Below are 17,428 nucleotides of genomic sequence, written 5' to 3'. Positions count from 1 at the left end.
CATTCCCTTTTTGCTTCTGCCATATGTACGTGTTGCTCCACAGTAAGAAAATCACAAATCAGGTCTCTCTCATAGTTATATATTTTAATTATTACATGTTTTACATTAATTATTGTATTTGTGTGCACAGCAAACATGACTTTCTTTAACAAGGCCTCTAATGTTGGTCAGCAGCTTTTTATTAAATAAATAGTTTGAAATATACATTCAAATATGGGTTAAGACTGAAAAAAGTTCCAGGGAAGGATTTCCTGCATTCTCTGTATGTCATTAAAAAATTTAGCTGATAAGGTCATCATTGAAGTAGAGTATGAAGAGAATCTGCATAGAACATGAAAAGAATATTACATATTTAGAAGTACATCAGCGAGTATTACTATATTAGACTTAAATGCAATGTAATTTACATACTAGTATAATTTAAGATTCTGATATAGTTTCAATAAGGTTCAAGTAAGTTTCCCCATATTTCTGAATATTGGCAGAATGAGAGGAAGCTGAAGATCTTTAGCTGTAAAGGGTATGAAAACTGACATCCATTAATACACTACTTCATTAAAATTTCCTGAATATATCAGAGCTCAGATCTCAAGGTTATTTGTACCTGGACCAAAAATCTGCACATATGTTCATCATTCATCTCTTCTCAGCAGTAATAGTCTAAATTGACAGAGAACACTGTATTCTGTTTCTACTGTGCTCATCTGAAAACTTCACATGGATGTTACAAAATACTGTGTTTACTGAATGGTTAACAATCTTTGTTTTGTTGATAATGAGGGTACCAGAAACCTGAACTTGAAGCAGTGTGCAGACCTGGTTTCTTGTGCAAGTATTTTATTCTTTGAAGTCATTCTTTGGAAGGAACTTGATTCAGTCAAGAAACAGTGCATGCAGAAGTCAGGGTTCAGTTTCAGTATTTTGAAAGAGGTGAAAAGTAAATGTCAAATTGACAAAAATTGTGAAAACCATGTTACATGCATGTTTCCAAGAAATACTTTTAAACAAGAACAGATCTAACTCAGCATTACTCCTATTTGTGGTCAATTTTAACAATTGCTTATGCACATTTATTCTTCTCAGAAATCTACAGTAGAAAGGAAAAGGAATTTCTTTCTTTGCAAAAGAAAGAAATGTGACCCTGATTTATAGCATGGAATATTTCATCTTTATTAACTCCATTAACCTAGGTTTTTCTATAGGGTTATTGAAAATAGCTGTTATGGAATATGTACACTATGAAAGCAGCTCCTTCAACCATTCGAGAGACATCCATAAAAAATATCCATTTTCCTGATTTTCTCAAATATTTGCCAGTTGTTCAGCCCTTCTTTCAACACTCTTTAAGCCTTTTTTCAGTACCATACTGGAACAGTTTTGTTGAATGATTTCAGGCTTTAACTGTTTGGCTGAAGTTCAGTTAAACTTAGTTTCTGTTCCTTGACTGAAGCACTGCACATCAAAGTACGAAGTGTGCTTGAGTGTGAATCAGATAACCATTTGACTACACCTTAATACACAACTGTTTCTGCATGTGGCTTAGATTAAGAAATGGCATTAAGGCATCTTCCAATCTCCACACTTTTGTTTTGTGGGTAAATAAGTTGGATAATACAGTGGACTTAGATATTACAGATATGTCCAGTTGTGGTGACTGCCTTAGATTGCTGAAAAGTGATGAAGTGTTTGGAGATAAAAGTAGAACACCTGCGGTGGCTTTCACTCCAGGGCAGGATGCCTACATTTAGATATGTCTTTGGAGGTGTCTGCTTGTGAGATGTCACCATGCTCATTGTAGTCAGTGTGTTTGTGGTTAGCACAGTAACTAACACAGTAACCTTGTACAGTGCATCTCAAGAGCCTAGAGAACAAGTCAGCTCAGTCAGCAGACAGAGGGTGCCACAGGACAAATTGCTGCCTTTGTGTGTTTCTAGTACACTTCAGATACACTTCAGAGTGCTGTGGTATATCCTAGATAGCCTTCAGCAGCTGTTGCAGGAGCATGCAGGACTCCTGGTGATCCTGCATCAAAACTACCAACTTTCATGCAGGTATCTTGGATATCTAAGGGTGTCTCAACTGGCACCAGACTCCAGATCTTAAGCTACTGAGTCCTTCCCATGCATCAGGTCACCAGTCAGTTCTGGGGAATATCTTGCCTGGGTTGACCTGAGGTTTCATTGTGTAAACGTGTGTCTCGTGCCATTTCAGGTCTCAGAGGTATATGGGATGCTTCTGTGGGTTGGCAGACAAATGGATGTAGGAGTATCATCTGAATTCCAGGCAGGATCATTGAAAATGTCTCAAATGTCCCTAGGCATCTAGGCTTTAGGGAGCTGCGCTGAGTGTCCGGGGCCTATTGACTGCAACAGGATGGTAGGCCTAGTTCACAAAGAGACACCAAAACATATGCGTCTTAATTTGGAGTCACATTTCTTCTCTAATACCACAGCAACTGTCTGTGGTAATTTTTTTTGTTTGTTTGTTTCTCTTTAAGACTCTTCATTTTCAATTGAAAAAAAATAACAGCAATTTTATATTAATTCAATGATCTGTTGCAGAAACATGCGGCACACATTCAAAATACATGAGAGCTGTTTACCCCACAAAAACCTTTCCAAACCACTATACTCTTGTCACAGTAAGTGAGAATTTGTTATTTTTCCTTTTCATTATCTGGACAACATAGAAAGGATTTTGTGGTGCCGGGCTTTTTGTGGGACAGGGGAACTCAGGTTACATGAGTAAGAGAGAGATTTGCTGAGGGAGTGCATGTAGGCATGATCTGTGTGGCTCTCTCTAGATATGTTGGCTGATTCTGCCCTCTGAACTGGGGATTCTTGATCTCTCTCAGTCCAACTGAATGTCAGAGAGTGTGGGTAAGGACATAGCCAGTCAATGAGAGTGTGTGTTAGGGTGGGTTTCACAGCTAATGCATAGCCACATGACAAATATAATAAAAGATACTTAATCTGTAGTGCATCAGCTATTAATTGGGCTGGGGAGAAATGAGGGAAACTCTTGGGAATTTGACAGGCATGCTGAATGACTTAATGAATTGGAATCTGATGATCTGAGTTAGGAAAGCATGTTCTGTTTCTGTGATAAAACAGCCTCAAAAGTAGTTGCAACACTGCAACAATGTGCATTGCAACATAGTTTAGGCTCCATCTGATTTCAATATTAATTTTTTTTATTATTATTATTTTAATTTTGCAGGGATTGTATCCAGAATCTCATGGTATTATTGATAACAACATGTATGATGTAGACTTGGACAAGCATTTCTCACTTTCGAGTGAGGAAATGTACAAACCTTCATGGTGGAAAGGGGAGCCAGTAAGTTTATTTCTCAACATGGTATTCCTTTGTCTACAGTGGTTCATGTGCCATATTATAAAACAAAACAAAAAGAGATAAAAAGCAAAGCTGTGCGATATATTTGCGGTATGTGCCAAAAATGCTGCAGGCTTCATATTATAGCTTGCTTACAAAATACTTTGCTGTTTATGAAAGTAAAAGACCTCTTAAAATGTTAACTGTGACTTAAAAATTTCACTTAATGTGTCTGCTACTAAAAAAACCTTAAATATTTTGGCTAGTATTGGAATGGAACTCTTGCCACAGGAAGGCATAGTAAATTTTTCATATGGTTTTATTGTGGTTTTTTGTTGTTGTTTGTATTTGAAAACTACTACAACATGAAATCTGAAATCCTCCTTTCAAATTATACACAATTACAAATACACTTACAAAGTACAAGCAAGGAAGGAACTAACAGAGTTTAATGCCAGCAAAGTGAACTTATATATATATATGTGTGTGTGGCACATTTCATAAAAACCTTCTATCATGATTGTCCCTATGATTATGATTAATATTACTCATCTACGAGAAATATCAAGCTGTAACAATATTACAAAAATATAAAAAATACACACATTTAAAATGCTATACCTACTTAATATACATTTATATGTTTATTTATGCGTGTGCATATGTATAGACATACATGTGTGTGTGCCTGTGTAGCCATGTTTATAGTATACTCAAATACCCAGGTTTGGGTGCTATTGTTTCATGAAGGATTCTCTCAGGTTTGTAACAGAACCACAGATGTACTCTTGAGAAGAATAGAAATATGCCCTCTAGGCCATGTAACTTGAATGGAATAGAATAATTTCAGTTAGAATGGAGTTATAACAATGGGATAGTCCAAATGCTTGACCACTTCAAGGCTGACCAGAAATTAGTTAGTAAGGGCATTGTCCAAATGTCTCTTAAACACTGAGAGGATGAGAAAACCCAAGAAATGGCTTCCATGCTACTAAATTTTCTTCAAAATATGTATATAGAAAACAAACTCCAAGTCAGATGGGGTCATGAAGCAACTGGGTGATATGTGAAAGGAGATAGAAAAATGCATGCTTGCAGCATATTTCTGATTCAATAATGCACTTCTACATTGGTGATCTGAGGTCCTCCAGTGGTATAAATACCATAAAATAATTTGTTTGTATCTTTACCCATAGGTCTGGCTGACAGCTATATACCAAAATTTGAAAGCAGGTGCATTCTTTTGGCCAGGCTCCGATGTTGCAATTAATGGAACATACCCCACCTTGTACCAGAAATACAATGGGTAAGTTTTTGTAGGGCTTGTAGTAAATTCCTGTAAATTTTTTCAAAAATCCAAATGACAGTTGAAGGAAATGAAAGAAAAGATTTTTTAACTTACAGGATTCCTAAACCAGTCTGAGAGATAAGTACCATGTCACATCACCCCGGTTTTGTCATGGAACTACCTATAGTAGTTGAGATTTTCAAAACCATTTAGGAGATTCACAATGTTAACTTTAAAGGGTACTGGATATTATCCTCTCCTAAACAGTTCTGGAAGTGTCAACCAACTGCTGACCACAGATAACCACACGTAAAATCTACACATGCTATACAGCCCTTTAGAAATACTTGCACTTGAGAATAAGCTTTCAGATAACCTGTACGTTAAGATAATGAACACAAACTTGCTGTGGCAAGAGGCAGAAAGTAAATGAAGACAGGATGCTGGATAGGGAAGATTCTGAAGGAAGATAAGTTCCAGATCAATTCCCTTTAGTCTTGCTTGCTGTATGATAATGTGTGCACTGTTGCAGAACCATGGTTCTGTATATTTTCTCCAGTTTCTTGTGGAAAGCATTGGTATTAGTAAAATACATCAAATTTTCATTATTATTTTAGTAAATCTGATATGATTCTTCACATTTACAAAGATAATCTGAAGCAAATATGTAACTGTAAGTCCCTATAGACAGTAAAAGTTTTGAAGGAATGTGTAAAATGAGTACTCAGAAAACACCAGAGTACTGTAGGTCACTAGCCTAAAGCTTCTCCATGACTTTTACAGAAGGCAAAGCTACTAGTAGGTGAATTCCTTCATATGACATGAGGTATGACTTCACTATGGTTTTTCTTGGGAAAAATTCCTTGCTTGTAAAATACAAAGGTCAAAGGTTTATACATGCTGGAAAGAATGAAATTCATTTTGACTTTATTTCAGATTTATGCTCTAAACTTGAAATATCTTTTTTTAAAATTTTTTTTAATGTATTTAATTATATATGAGTATTCCCTCCAACATCATGTTAGTGTTTGCAAAATCAGGATCTGCCTAATTTGCCATTAAATGTGAGCTACATTAAAACAAAAATGAAGATAAAAATGGTTGCTGCTACCTTACTAAAATGCATAATTCTTGAAAAACAAACTTGTGACTTTACTATATGGCTAAGAGGGTGGACTCTTAATATCTTGGAATTAGGAGGGATTATCAGAGAAAACTTGTTGACTTTTTTTTTTTCTTTTCCCAGTTCAGTTGAATTTGAACAGAGAATTTCAGGAATATTGAAATGGCTTGATTATACCCAGTCTGAGAGGTAACACTTAGTAATGATCTGGTTGGTTAGTGAGACTATATCTTAGTAAGGCTTTAATGCTTAGCAACTGAAATTTCTATTGGTGTGTGTGATACATGGAGTATTCCTCACCCTTTCAAATGATAATGTGCTAAACTTAAGCTGATTCTGTAAGTATAGCAAATAATTTTCAGGATAATATTGTAGTTAGAAATATCTAAACAATGTCTACTTAACTGATTTATTTATAACTTTAAAAACCCCGGACAATTTCAGGCAGTAATTCAGGACAAAAAGTAGATGTCAGTACTGCCTGTGATGCTCAGCTTTCTGACATATTAACAAGTGAAATATTTTTAATGATAATTTATTATGAAATTCCTGATATATTTGCAGTTAGGAGATATTCTCTAGAGCCTCACTGCTTAATCAGGAAGAGTGGTAGTTCCATTTAGGTCTCAAAAATGAACAGCTTGCTCTGTATTCTGAGATCTGAGTGATTTCTGTATACCAATTTAATGAACTGGAGACTTCTTTCTTGAAAATGTAACTTTACATAGTCCATGTTGATTAATTAGAAAACTCAGAGGAACTAGAATGACAAGGGCATGGAGTATTACTAAGTTTTAAGAAGTTATTTATAAATTGCTTTTAAAGTTGCAGTGTTTCATTTATTTTTCTTAATGGAAAGTTTTTTTTGAAATGCTGTCTTCAAATTCTTATAATAGTCTACTCTTTTCTTTCCAATTCCAGGCCTGATTTTTACTCTTTATATATTGAAGAACCAGATCATTCTGGGCATAACTTTGGACCAGTTAGTGCTGGTGTAAGTAGTTTTTGTGTTTTTTCTTAGACTAAATTGCAGCAAAAATGGTACTCTACTATGAACTTAACCAATTTATAAAATTGTGGATATGGTGGATAAAAAATTACCGTGGCAGTTCTGTGAGTTTTTATTAAGAACATTTGCTTGTGGTTGAGCCCATTGTTATGTTCCAACATTGTGTGTCAATCAAAATTTCCGTAACCTCACAGACTGGCAGAAATAGCTTCAGATCATCCCTATTTTAATGATTTTATTTAGAAAGAACTTAAATCTAGTTGCCAAGAGATACTTGGAAGCTTGCAGCCTGGCAAATTCTCAGAACTGTCTTTTATTTATTTCTAACACTGTACTTCAATGTTTGATAGTTTGTAATCCAAAAATATTGTGGCAAGAAGTTCAGTCTTTAAGGAGCTTAGGACTTACAATATCAGCTTTTTCCTGGAATGTTGTTTAAAAACAGTCTTCAGCAACAGGCCTTGTAGTGAAAAAGGGCAGAACAGCTGATCTTTGTGGGATGGTTTAGGCTTCCTAGCTAGAAAGGGAGCTACCATTTCGCTTTATATATAAAACCTTTCAAAACCCATTACTGTATGTGTAACTCTGTATGTGTGCATTCTCCATGCATGCAAAATGTTCAAGAGAGTGCAGCAGAGTTTGGGAAACAAGAAACAAGAAGGGCTAAAGTGCTCAGACATGGTCTCCTAGGACTCAGTTGGGTGTCACCCTTGCTATAGGACTGGAAGGCAAACTGCAAGTCAGCTGCACCACCTGTGGAAGAGCCATCCTGTCAATGGCTGTGGGCTGGGTTGTGCTGGATTTCTCCATATGATTTCAGTGGTGGTCAGTGTTTTACTGATATATGAGAGAAGGGCACTGTGCCTTTTTGGATGCTACGCTGGAGTTACAGCTAATACATATGTGTAAATATTTTTGAAATGCTGCTTATTGTTAATACAATGACATGTTCATACCACAACAAAAATTGTATTTATTTTATAGATCTAGTAACTTGCATAAAATAAGGAGTGAGGGTCAAATTTGATTGGCATGTGTTATTTTCTCAGGTAGTAGAAAACCATTAATTGTGATTTTTTTAAGTTGCATATTCTGTTGTAGAGCAGAACTCTGCACATTTGTATTTTAATGGAAGAAGAAAAGATATGATATTAAGAACCTGAAAATTGACATCAAAGCTCACTTTTCTCACACTTTGGTGATTGCATTGAAGTGAAAACTTGAAATCAGAAAGAAAAATTCTAATGAATCTGGTTTATCCCACAGGTAATAAAAGCCTTACAGCAAGCTGATCAAGCACTGGGGATGCTAATGGATGGACTTAAGCAAAGAAACCTGCACAATTGTGTAAACCTCATTGTTGTAGCTGATCATGGTAATGTTTCTAGTTTTTTTTTTCAATCTAAATTTTACTTAGCCATCATTTTCTTCCTCTGTGTAACTACTTTTAACCTATTTGATAATTCACTTTCTCTTCCTTGCAATATATTTTATATAAAACCAACTGTTTCTATATTGTCCTTTAGGGATGGAGAGGACCTACTGCAGCCAGTTGGAATATATGACTGATTACTTCAAACAGATTGACTTCTACATGTATCAGGGCCCTGCAGCTCGCATACGAGCAATGAATGTTCCAAAGGACTACTTTAATTGTAAGTGTGGCCCAGTCCTGGGATTTCACAATCAATATAACAGGAAATAAATAAATAGATAAAAAAGCAGAAAAATAATTTTCCCTGTATATTTATTTATCAGGGGAGCTAACAGCTTTCGTTTTCACTTAACCTGGCTTAAACCTCTGTTGGGTTTCTGTTTTGTTTTGGTTTGTTTTTTTAAATATTTTTTGTTGGTTGGTTGGGTTTTTTGTTTGTTTTTTTGTTTTGGGGTGGTTTTTTTGAGCAAGAATAACCCCTTTAGGTGAAACTGAAGGTTACATAAGCTTGTTACAGGCTCCTTTTTGCATTTTCTTGGCAAGTGGAAAGATGAAGCAAATCCAGTTTTATTGTTGTGAACTGGAAGTTCAGGTCTTTTTTAAGTGTATGACTCCTCACAGATTTCTTGTGCAATGTTGGCAGAGTCAGTCCTTTTGAAGCAAAACTGCTTCTAATGGTGTGTACAAAGTTATGGATTCTGAATCTTAGCTCAGTGGGATCCAATCCTTGGTTGAGCCCTCTAGCTAGTATCCAAAAAGAACACAAAATTGAAACCATGTGAGCTGACTCTGGCTCAGAATAGATAATATACTACCAGACTGGAAAAAAACCCCATCCTCCCCGCCCCCCCCCCCAAAAATCCAAAACTTTCTGTGTCATAGAGAAGAATGAAGAGAGGTGCTCTATGGAAGTGCTCTATTGAGTGAGTTTCTAGAATGCACAAAGTACTCTTACGGATCTCAAATAAGAACTGGGATCCCATTGTACATTTCTTTATCTTTCTAATTGTTTTTATATTTGTAGGTACAGTACTTATACAATGTAGAGCAGACCTTCCTTGGTTTAAGTAGAAGAAAAACTAAGTCAGACAGGAGCACAGTAAGAAACAGAGAGAATAATGATGTTTTGTATGAGTCCTAATCTCCATATAATATCTGATTCATTTCCTCTAGTGATTTACTTTTTCTGAAGCAATTTTTCTCCTGTAATGTGCTCAGGTTTGGTGTTTAGAAAGCTAATGTCAAAAGGCTAAAGTCACTCTTTGAAAATGCAGGAGCTGAAAGTGCTAAGACAGACTGGATTTTTCTCTGGGACTGCTGCTGAAAGTGGAATAAAAATGCTCCTGTACAGGTCCAGTACAATAGAAAAAAAGGTTATAATTCAAACAGAGATTAGGTGGGAGAAGAAAATTTGGTTCTGGTTATGTGTCAGATTTTGGTTTAGACAACCATCACCGTATTGGTTTGCTGTCTCAATGCAGCAGTCTGTCTTAATGTACCCCAAGTGCTAAGTACTTCCACAGGTTACTAAACTTACACTCAGTTACCCTTGGTAACAACATTCCTATGTGTGGAAGGTTGTGGTTGCCATAATTTTCACAGACTAATAAAGACATTCAATTTTACAGAGAAAAAGCATGTTAAATTTTTTCTCTTGAGGCTTTGAACCTTCAGCTCTTTGAATGCGTGTTAACAAATCTTTTCTTTTTAACAGTTGACTCAGAAGGAATTGTTAAAAGCCTCACAGTAAGTAAATATGTTCATAATTTTTCCTCATAGTTCCTCTTAATAGGTATCTGAACAAAAAGCACAGTTTGTGAAAAACTGGGACTACAGTGCCATTTTAAATAGATTTTACTTTTCAATGCACCATAGGAGGCAGTTCTGAAAGTTATTCAAAGATCATGCATACAGGGTTGCCATGGGAGATCTCTGTTCAGAGCAAGAGTTTTCTGTACTTTACTTTGAAACAAAAGAAGTGGCTGACTTCACATGCAGAGAGTTCTTTGTGCCATTGTCAGTTTGTTTTCTATTCTGTGACTCCTCCCAGTGCAAGTGATAGATAGATGTTCTGATACTTTTAGAACAAATGCTCTCAGCTTGGAAGAATTCTCAGCTGCCTCAGCTGAGTATATTTCTGGTAAATTACCACTAGAGGTCTTCCTGTAACCTGTTGAACAACTCAGTTATGCAATACTATATGTAGCTTTTGCCTGCCACTGAAGTCCAAAGGACAGAGAACATGCTTGTTCAAATTTTAGTTCATTCTGACTACCTAAGTTCATGTCCTTTATTCCTCAGTACCCAGAGCAGAGAGTAGTACAATATCAATGATTCAGAATAGTAGAAGGAGCTTTTTGAGAGTTACATCTCTACCCCATTGTATGATGTGGATCATGTCATATCAGAGTGCACTAGTGTTAGAGGAATAGCATGATTTGCTTGTTTTCAGTCCCAGTTGAAACTGAAGCTTCTGTTTGTTATGGAGATGAGACTTTTCTTACAGAAATAGGACACTTACTCATTCCTTTTCAGTTCATAAATAACTAGAGTTTATGTATTTTGTCCCTTTAAAGTTCTTAGAACAAGGGTTTGAGGCAGAGAAGGGAGATGTATGTTGTATATTCATTGTTAATCAATGGGCATAAAGTATTGTTATATGTTGAATTTCTCTACTTTTATCTATAATTAAACTATGCTTTGTAGAATAATCTCCTCTCCTGGACTATGAGACCCACTGAATCCTTATTTTTCACATTCCTGGATTCTACTATGCATTTTTGATGACTCGCCAGGCAGGCTTACTCCCATTCACATATTAATGTCATTCTGTGCAGAGTATATAATTCTAGTACTTAAATGCAAAGATGTTGGATCAGACTCCAAGGATGTTATATTTTATATTGCTTGTGTGACAGAACACATCTGCTTCTGTGGCTTACTCAGCTTCCTAGCAGCTCTTCCCTCAGCATTTTAGATGTTCTGTGTTGTCCTCTGCTGGGTTCCTGATCACGAGCAAAATTTTGAAATGATGCCATGATGCTTGTAGCCAGCTGGACTGGCTCCTGATGTCCATATGCAGTTAAATCTTTGCAGTATTGTCATATGAATATCATAAGGCTCTCATTGCCAAACTGATTCATAGCATGCCTGCTAAGACAACAGTTATATTAACTCATTAAACGTGGATGTAAAATCTAAGGCCTTTAGCTAACAGCTGAGCACTGGGCATTCACACAGCATGAGAGTACCCCTGCAGGTTTTAGTTACAAAACCCTACACTGTGCTACATTATGTATACTTGGTTTTCTGTGTTATTTAATGAGTGGTAAAGTCATAGAAGATGGGAGATACAAACTGCCAGGAGAGTTTCTTTTGCAGAGTGTAATCTTACTCTCTCTATATACTAGATAGCAGTGGCAATAGTATGGGTGTATGGGCTAAACATTACTACTAGATGTCTTTCAACCCTAGGTGTACTTTTACCACAGTACTTTTTACCTTACTATACATATTACAGTGGTGTATTTTCAAATAGTTCCAAAAAAAGCTGCTTTTCCTTCTATTGTTCTTGGGAGAAAAATGAGATCTGCAGGTTACCTGAGAAGCTATCTGTGAATAATGTGCTTCGTGCTTCCATTCCTATCACTGAGATGTTTGTGATAATTTTGAATGATGGGTTTATTTTTAATACTGAGCAAAACTCTTGACTGGGCTCTTTCTTCTTGCACAGTGTAAAAGATCTCCTCAGCACTTCAAGCCTTACCTGACACCTGACTTGCCAAAGAGATTCCACTATGCTAACAACATTCGCATTGATAAAGTTCACCTTTTGGTGGATCGGCAGTGGCTAGCAGTGAGGTAAAATAATGTTGTGACTGTTACATTTTTAATCCCATTCTCATCCTTTTAATGTCCTTCACAGATGCCTCGTTTCCTGCTCTGCTTGTTACATTTCTGTGTTTGTTACACTGAGAATCTTACTGTGAGGGAAAACCTTGTACATAAAGCTGGGGTTTTTATTGTTGTTGTTAGTGAACGTCAAATCTTAACAGTCTAATGATCATAGTCCAGATCAGATTTTTATAGAAGAGGAAGAAAAAAGAAAATAAAGAAATTAATACTATACAGAAAAATTCTCAAATATAACAGCTATAATTGTTATGCAAAGCCTTCCCAGTATCTAGCCCTTTTCCACTCCACTGCCCTTTAGGGTCCTAAGCTTGGTAATTTCAGTCTAGTCCACACATGGATATGGCTGGTAAACAGCATAATGAGTCCTTCTTCAGAAAGGAATATGATGTCTATGTTTCTTTCTCACTTTGTAATCTGAACGGGGTCCTTCCTCTGTGTATGTGAACACTACAGCTGGCTCATTCTTCACTGGCCTGCAAGTTAATATTACAACTCAGCTTACTAGATATGGTGCATCCTACATGTGTTAGATGTTTTTTATTTTCTCTCTTACCTCTAAATTTGCTCAATTGTTGCTCTATTTCTTTAACTCTTGGTGCGTTTTTTTAGCCTTAGGGTCTGCGTTCTACACATAACTTCATTTTCTATATAAAAACTATGTCTGTGCTATGCAAAGATAGCACAAGATAAGCTGATAAGATAACAAATTAGACATAACAACTTTGTCGTGGCAAAAAATTGCTATAAGAGCTAAACAATAAAAAAATAGCTCTGACCAAGTCAAGAGCAGTTCAAACAAGCCTTGGTCCTAGCACTTAGAAAACTCAGTGCAAAGCCTGTGTTTACTGACCTACAGTACTGTAGTAGAAGTATGAGCCAACGTGGAATTCTGACACATTATTAATTCTATAAAGCACACACACATCCATATCTCTCCTTCACCCTGTAGCATCCATAATTAAAGTGCACTGTCTGGTAAGGCAAAATCCTTTGCAGTCTCATTTATGTTGTTCCACAGAGGCTACTGGCAGAGTTCTTCCATTATAAGTTTTCTATTAAAACGCAGCTACCACAGAACATAAGTGATTCTTTCTAAGCAGATTACACTAGTTCTGAAACTTGTTAGCTAGGTGAAGGCTTCAGTTTAAAAATAGCAATTTTTTTCAATTTATTTTTAAAACATTGATTCACTGTACACTCAATACCTATCTAGGATAATTTATTTCTCTCTGTAGCAGTATCTGTTATAGGAAAAAAAGATTTTAATGAAAATGAACACTGGGTGAGCAAAAAGTACTACAATATTATGCCAGATTCAGTTCTTAAGACATGATCCAGAATCCAGAGATTAATAATGACTGTTATGAACTGGTTCTATTTGTGCCATTTTTATTTTCATGTTATGATGGTTCTTCCTTAGGGACAGAAAATACACATCTTGTGATGGGGGTAACCATGGCTATAACAACGAATTTAAAAGTATGGAGGTAAGATGATTTCTATTCAAGTCTTGTACCTTCTTATATAGAAAACCACGATGTGCTACATGAACCACAATGTACAGAACATACGATAGCTTTTTATTCTGTGTCAACCAGATACATAAATTGTGACCACGTATTCATATTGCCTGTCACTGATGTGTATGAGGCCTGCTTCCTTGGAATCTTGTAGTAAAACTTGTTTTGGCTCACCTTAACACCATGGAGTCAGATGGACCACAGTAAATGGGGCATACCATATTGAGCTATGGGGTACTGAATTCTTTCATTCTTCTGCTGAAGCAATGACTGAAAAATCTCCATTGGCTCTGGAAGTTCAGTTAGGCACCTGAAAACCCATATGTGCAAATAAACGATTTCATTGTCCCTGCCTATCTTACAAGACTTAGTCCTATAGTCAGAGCAAAAAAAAGTAATTAGCATAACCTGTATGTTATAGTATATATACAGCACAGCCTGTATCACAGTTTCATCTCATTTTCACTTCCATTTACAGTGAAAATATTTTGAGGTCATGAGCGTTTTGGTTTTTCATGTACTTTCTGTGATGTGAACCTTTGGGTAACATCAAACATTCCACTACTAGTCCCATATTTTGTGCCTAAGGCTCAGATTTTTCCAGATCTTCACAAGCATATTGAACCAATATGTCAAAATACTGATCAGAATGGTGCTGAATGTTCATATGGAAAGAAAAGGTAAATTCTAGTTAACATGGATACCAGTATCACAGATAAACTTAAGCTGGTGGCACCATGACTGAGGAAATTTTTTTTCCTGTATAAGGGAGCAAAATGTCTTAGTGTTGTCTTTTAAAAATAAAAGTTCCTTTTCTATTATGGGAAAATAATAATAACATTTTAGAACAGATCATTGTCCTGTTTAGTCACATTTCCTGCATCTTATGGCAAGCAGCTCAGGAGGCTTATAACATAGTAGAAACCAGTGTGAGACTACAAGTAGGATGAGTGTTCTGCTACAACCCAGCAAGGTCTGCTCAGCACTACATTGTACTCTTGGTGGTACTAATAGAGGTCTCTGCTGAGCTTGGGATCCATCTCTGCAGTTCCCTGTTCCTTGCTTTAGCCACATGTTATGGTTCATTCTCTGGATGATATAATTTATTATTTGGATCCCACAAGTCCAACCACGAAGGGTTGGGTGCAAATAGAAGTTTTATTTGGTGGACAGCGATGTGAAGTGACCTGGTAAAGATCTGGCAAGTCTGTTGAAGAGAGAGGAAGAAGGAGTTAAGAGTATCACCACCTGAGAATCCCTCAGCATCCCAAGGATCCCTCAGTATCCCAATGATCCTTCTTCCTGGGGTGGTGGGCCAGTCCTAGGCAGGCCAGCAGTCTGGTCCTAGGTGGCATCGAATGAACACATCGGTGTTCCTTGTATACCCCAGAGTTTCCAATAGGCTCTTGAGGAACATTTAGAATGCAGCATATATTAAAGCAGACAAACACCAACTCACCTGCAGTGCTTGTATTTCTGGGTCAATATCAGCCTTTAGATAGGATCTGTGGGTGTTGTAACTCTACATTTGTTGAAATGGCATTTGTTACTGGCTGTTGCAATGGAAACATAAAAAGGTGTGAATCTGAAACACAGCAAACGTATACAAACTTATGCAAAGTATATATCAAAATATTAAGGAACCCCTCACCCCCTGATTCATTATGTAGTTTAAAGTATACTGAGAAATTAATTTATGTTTTGTATTTTTCATCGAGTTATATGTAATGGGCAAAATTTGCCTTCTTTACCAGAATAATCCTGTATTTTAACTTTCATGACTGAAAAGGCTACATTTTGTTCCCTTGTCCCTGTTTCTGCGAAATGCAACTATGTTGGGTTTGAATTTGTATTCCTGTAAGTAGCAACTTTTGTTTTATTACAACCTAGGCTATATTCTTAGCACATGGCCCAAGCTTTAAAGACAAAACAGAAGTGGATGCTTTTGAAAACATCGAGGTTTACAACCTTTTGTGCGGTGAGTAGAAACAATTCAGTCCTTTAGAGGGTAAACCAATTGAATTTTCAAATGCCAGTGTTGTAGGAGCTCAAAGAAGAGTAACTGGAAAGTCAGTCAACTAATTTAGAAGCAAAACACTGAAGCCATGCCCTTTTGTCTTCTTTACAATGGTAAAAATTAACTGCCAGAAATTGTTCTGCTTTGAAGGATGTTTCTGACTGCAGGAGTCCACTAAAGGATCAGAGCGCTCTCCTGCCACAGGAGCTTGCTGTTGAAATGGTGCCTGTGGAATAATTTTGGTATTAGAATCTTTTAAAGAGTTACTACTCCTACTCATAATTTAAGATTAACAATTGCAACCCCAGAGTGAGCAATTAGCAAGTTTATTCCTCAGAATATGTGGATTAAGGCGTCACACACAAATGCAATAGGCTAGTGAGCTTCACTGTGTAATGCATTTGAAATCATGTTTGTACTTAGCATTAAATCATTTAATTTTATGAATGCTATGGGAATGGATAAAACTGTATCAACAGTACTCAAATGCATAATTACCAAATCTCAGTGCAGTGGAAAATAGCAATGAACCTTCATACCTAAAAATTTGCAAGGTGATGGTAGGAGTTACTAATACTTTAGATAACCAAATAAGCTATTTCTACTGTATTTAGAATGAATGCATAGGAAATGTTTAGAATTGGAAGAGCAATTATTTTTTAAAATGCCATTTTTGTCCTAAAATGGCTTCAGAATATGTTTGCACATTTCAAATGTTTCAACAGATTTGCTGCATATTATACCAGCACCAAACAATGGAACACATGGCAGCTTAAATCACCTCTTAAAAAAGCCTTTTTACAATCCTTCACATGCAAAAGAAATATCATCCCCTTCTTCATGTCCAGTTACCCATCTGACTCCCGTAGAAGATCTGGGTTGCACATGCAAGCATGTGAGTAGAGGCTTTGGAATCTTTTAATCATTTTTGTTAAATGTGTCATGTTTTGGTTTTGTTGTTTTGGTTTTTTTTGTTTCTTTCTTTGTTTTTCAAAACTATGAATTAATCTTGAATGATTCCCTTATATTTTACAGATATTAAATGCTTCAGCCCTGAATGAAAGGTTAAATCTCACCACAGAAGAAAGTAAGTAGCAAGAAATGAATAGGTCAGCAATACTTCTAAATCTATGCCTGGCTTAGATTTTATATTATTGGTTTCAGTGAGAACTTTTTCAATATTAATTGCAAATTATAGTGAAGCAGGAAAGCCAAGTTGAAGCATAACTATTTTTTCTCTGTTCTCTTAGCATTTCTTTAAAAATTGTAATTGATATCATTACAGCAACATCCATGCATAGGAACCAGATCTCAATCCCACTAAAATTTTGGGAAAAAAAGTAGGTTTCAGTGGTTTTAGAGAAAGCCTGAGCACTTCCAGGCTATTGCCACGACTCTTCTTCTCCTCTTCGTGATTATAATTTTTCTTTCTCTGATAAAAAATTCCCAAAGATAATTCTGTGTGCTTTTTTATGGGGTTTCTGTAAGTTTTAGGAAGCACTGGAATGCTTCCTAACCAAATAAGAGGTAAACTTCTCTTCACTGGCAAGAAAAGTTCAAAAGATTTGTATTGGTATGGAATACAAGAATTGGAATGGAATGGAATACAAGAAACAAGAATTTCTAAGTCTGAGATACTACACTGACATGTGCATCTTAAACATAACATGAAAACTTATTTTCTAATTTTTTTATTCTACTCAGAAGCTAAGACCTTAAAGAAAGAGATATCCACATTTACTGTTGGTATTATTTGTATTTATTAATGTTTTATTTTACATTTTT

General features: G+C 36.1%; 2 protein-coding genes across 2 annotated transcripts in view; one reads left to right on the top strand and one right to left on the bottom strand.

Moving 5' to 3' along the window:
- Positions 1-17,428, bottom strand: part of MED23 (mediator complex subunit 23) — a 320,898-nt gene that overhangs the window by 50,611 nt on the left and 252,859 nt on the right. The window lies entirely within an intron of this gene.
- Positions 1-17,428, top strand: part of ENPP3 (ectonucleotide pyrophosphatase/phosphodiesterase 3) — a 33,374-nt gene that overhangs the window by 9,098 nt on the left and 6,848 nt on the right. The window contains exons 7-19 of the mRNA XM_071740908.1: positions 2,562-2,641; positions 3,220-3,339; positions 4,533-4,642; positions 5,871-5,936; positions 6,669-6,741; positions 8,023-8,131; positions 8,283-8,411; positions 9,906-9,937; positions 11,925-12,052; positions 13,527-13,593; positions 15,517-15,604; positions 16,369-16,538; positions 16,679-16,730. Of these exons, the coding sequence (XP_071597009.1) occupies positions 2,562-2,641; positions 3,220-3,339; positions 4,533-4,642; positions 5,871-5,936; positions 6,669-6,741; positions 8,023-8,131; positions 8,283-8,411; positions 9,906-9,937; positions 11,925-12,052; positions 13,527-13,593; positions 15,517-15,604; positions 16,369-16,538; positions 16,679-16,730 (1,224 nt within the window). The remainder of the gene's footprint in view (positions 1-2,561; positions 2,642-3,219; positions 3,340-4,532; positions 4,643-5,870; positions 5,937-6,668; positions 6,742-8,022; positions 8,132-8,282; positions 8,412-9,905; positions 9,938-11,924; positions 12,053-13,526; positions 13,594-15,516; positions 15,605-16,368; positions 16,539-16,678; positions 16,731-17,428) is intronic.

This window comes from Heliangelus exortis, chromosome 3, assembly GCF_036169615.1.
Source record: "Heliangelus exortis chromosome 3, bHelExo1.hap1, whole genome shotgun sequence".
NCBI lineage: Eukaryota > Metazoa > Chordata > Aves > Apodiformes > Trochilidae > Heliangelus > Heliangelus exortis.
This window is presented reverse-complemented; position numbering and strand designations above follow the sequence as displayed.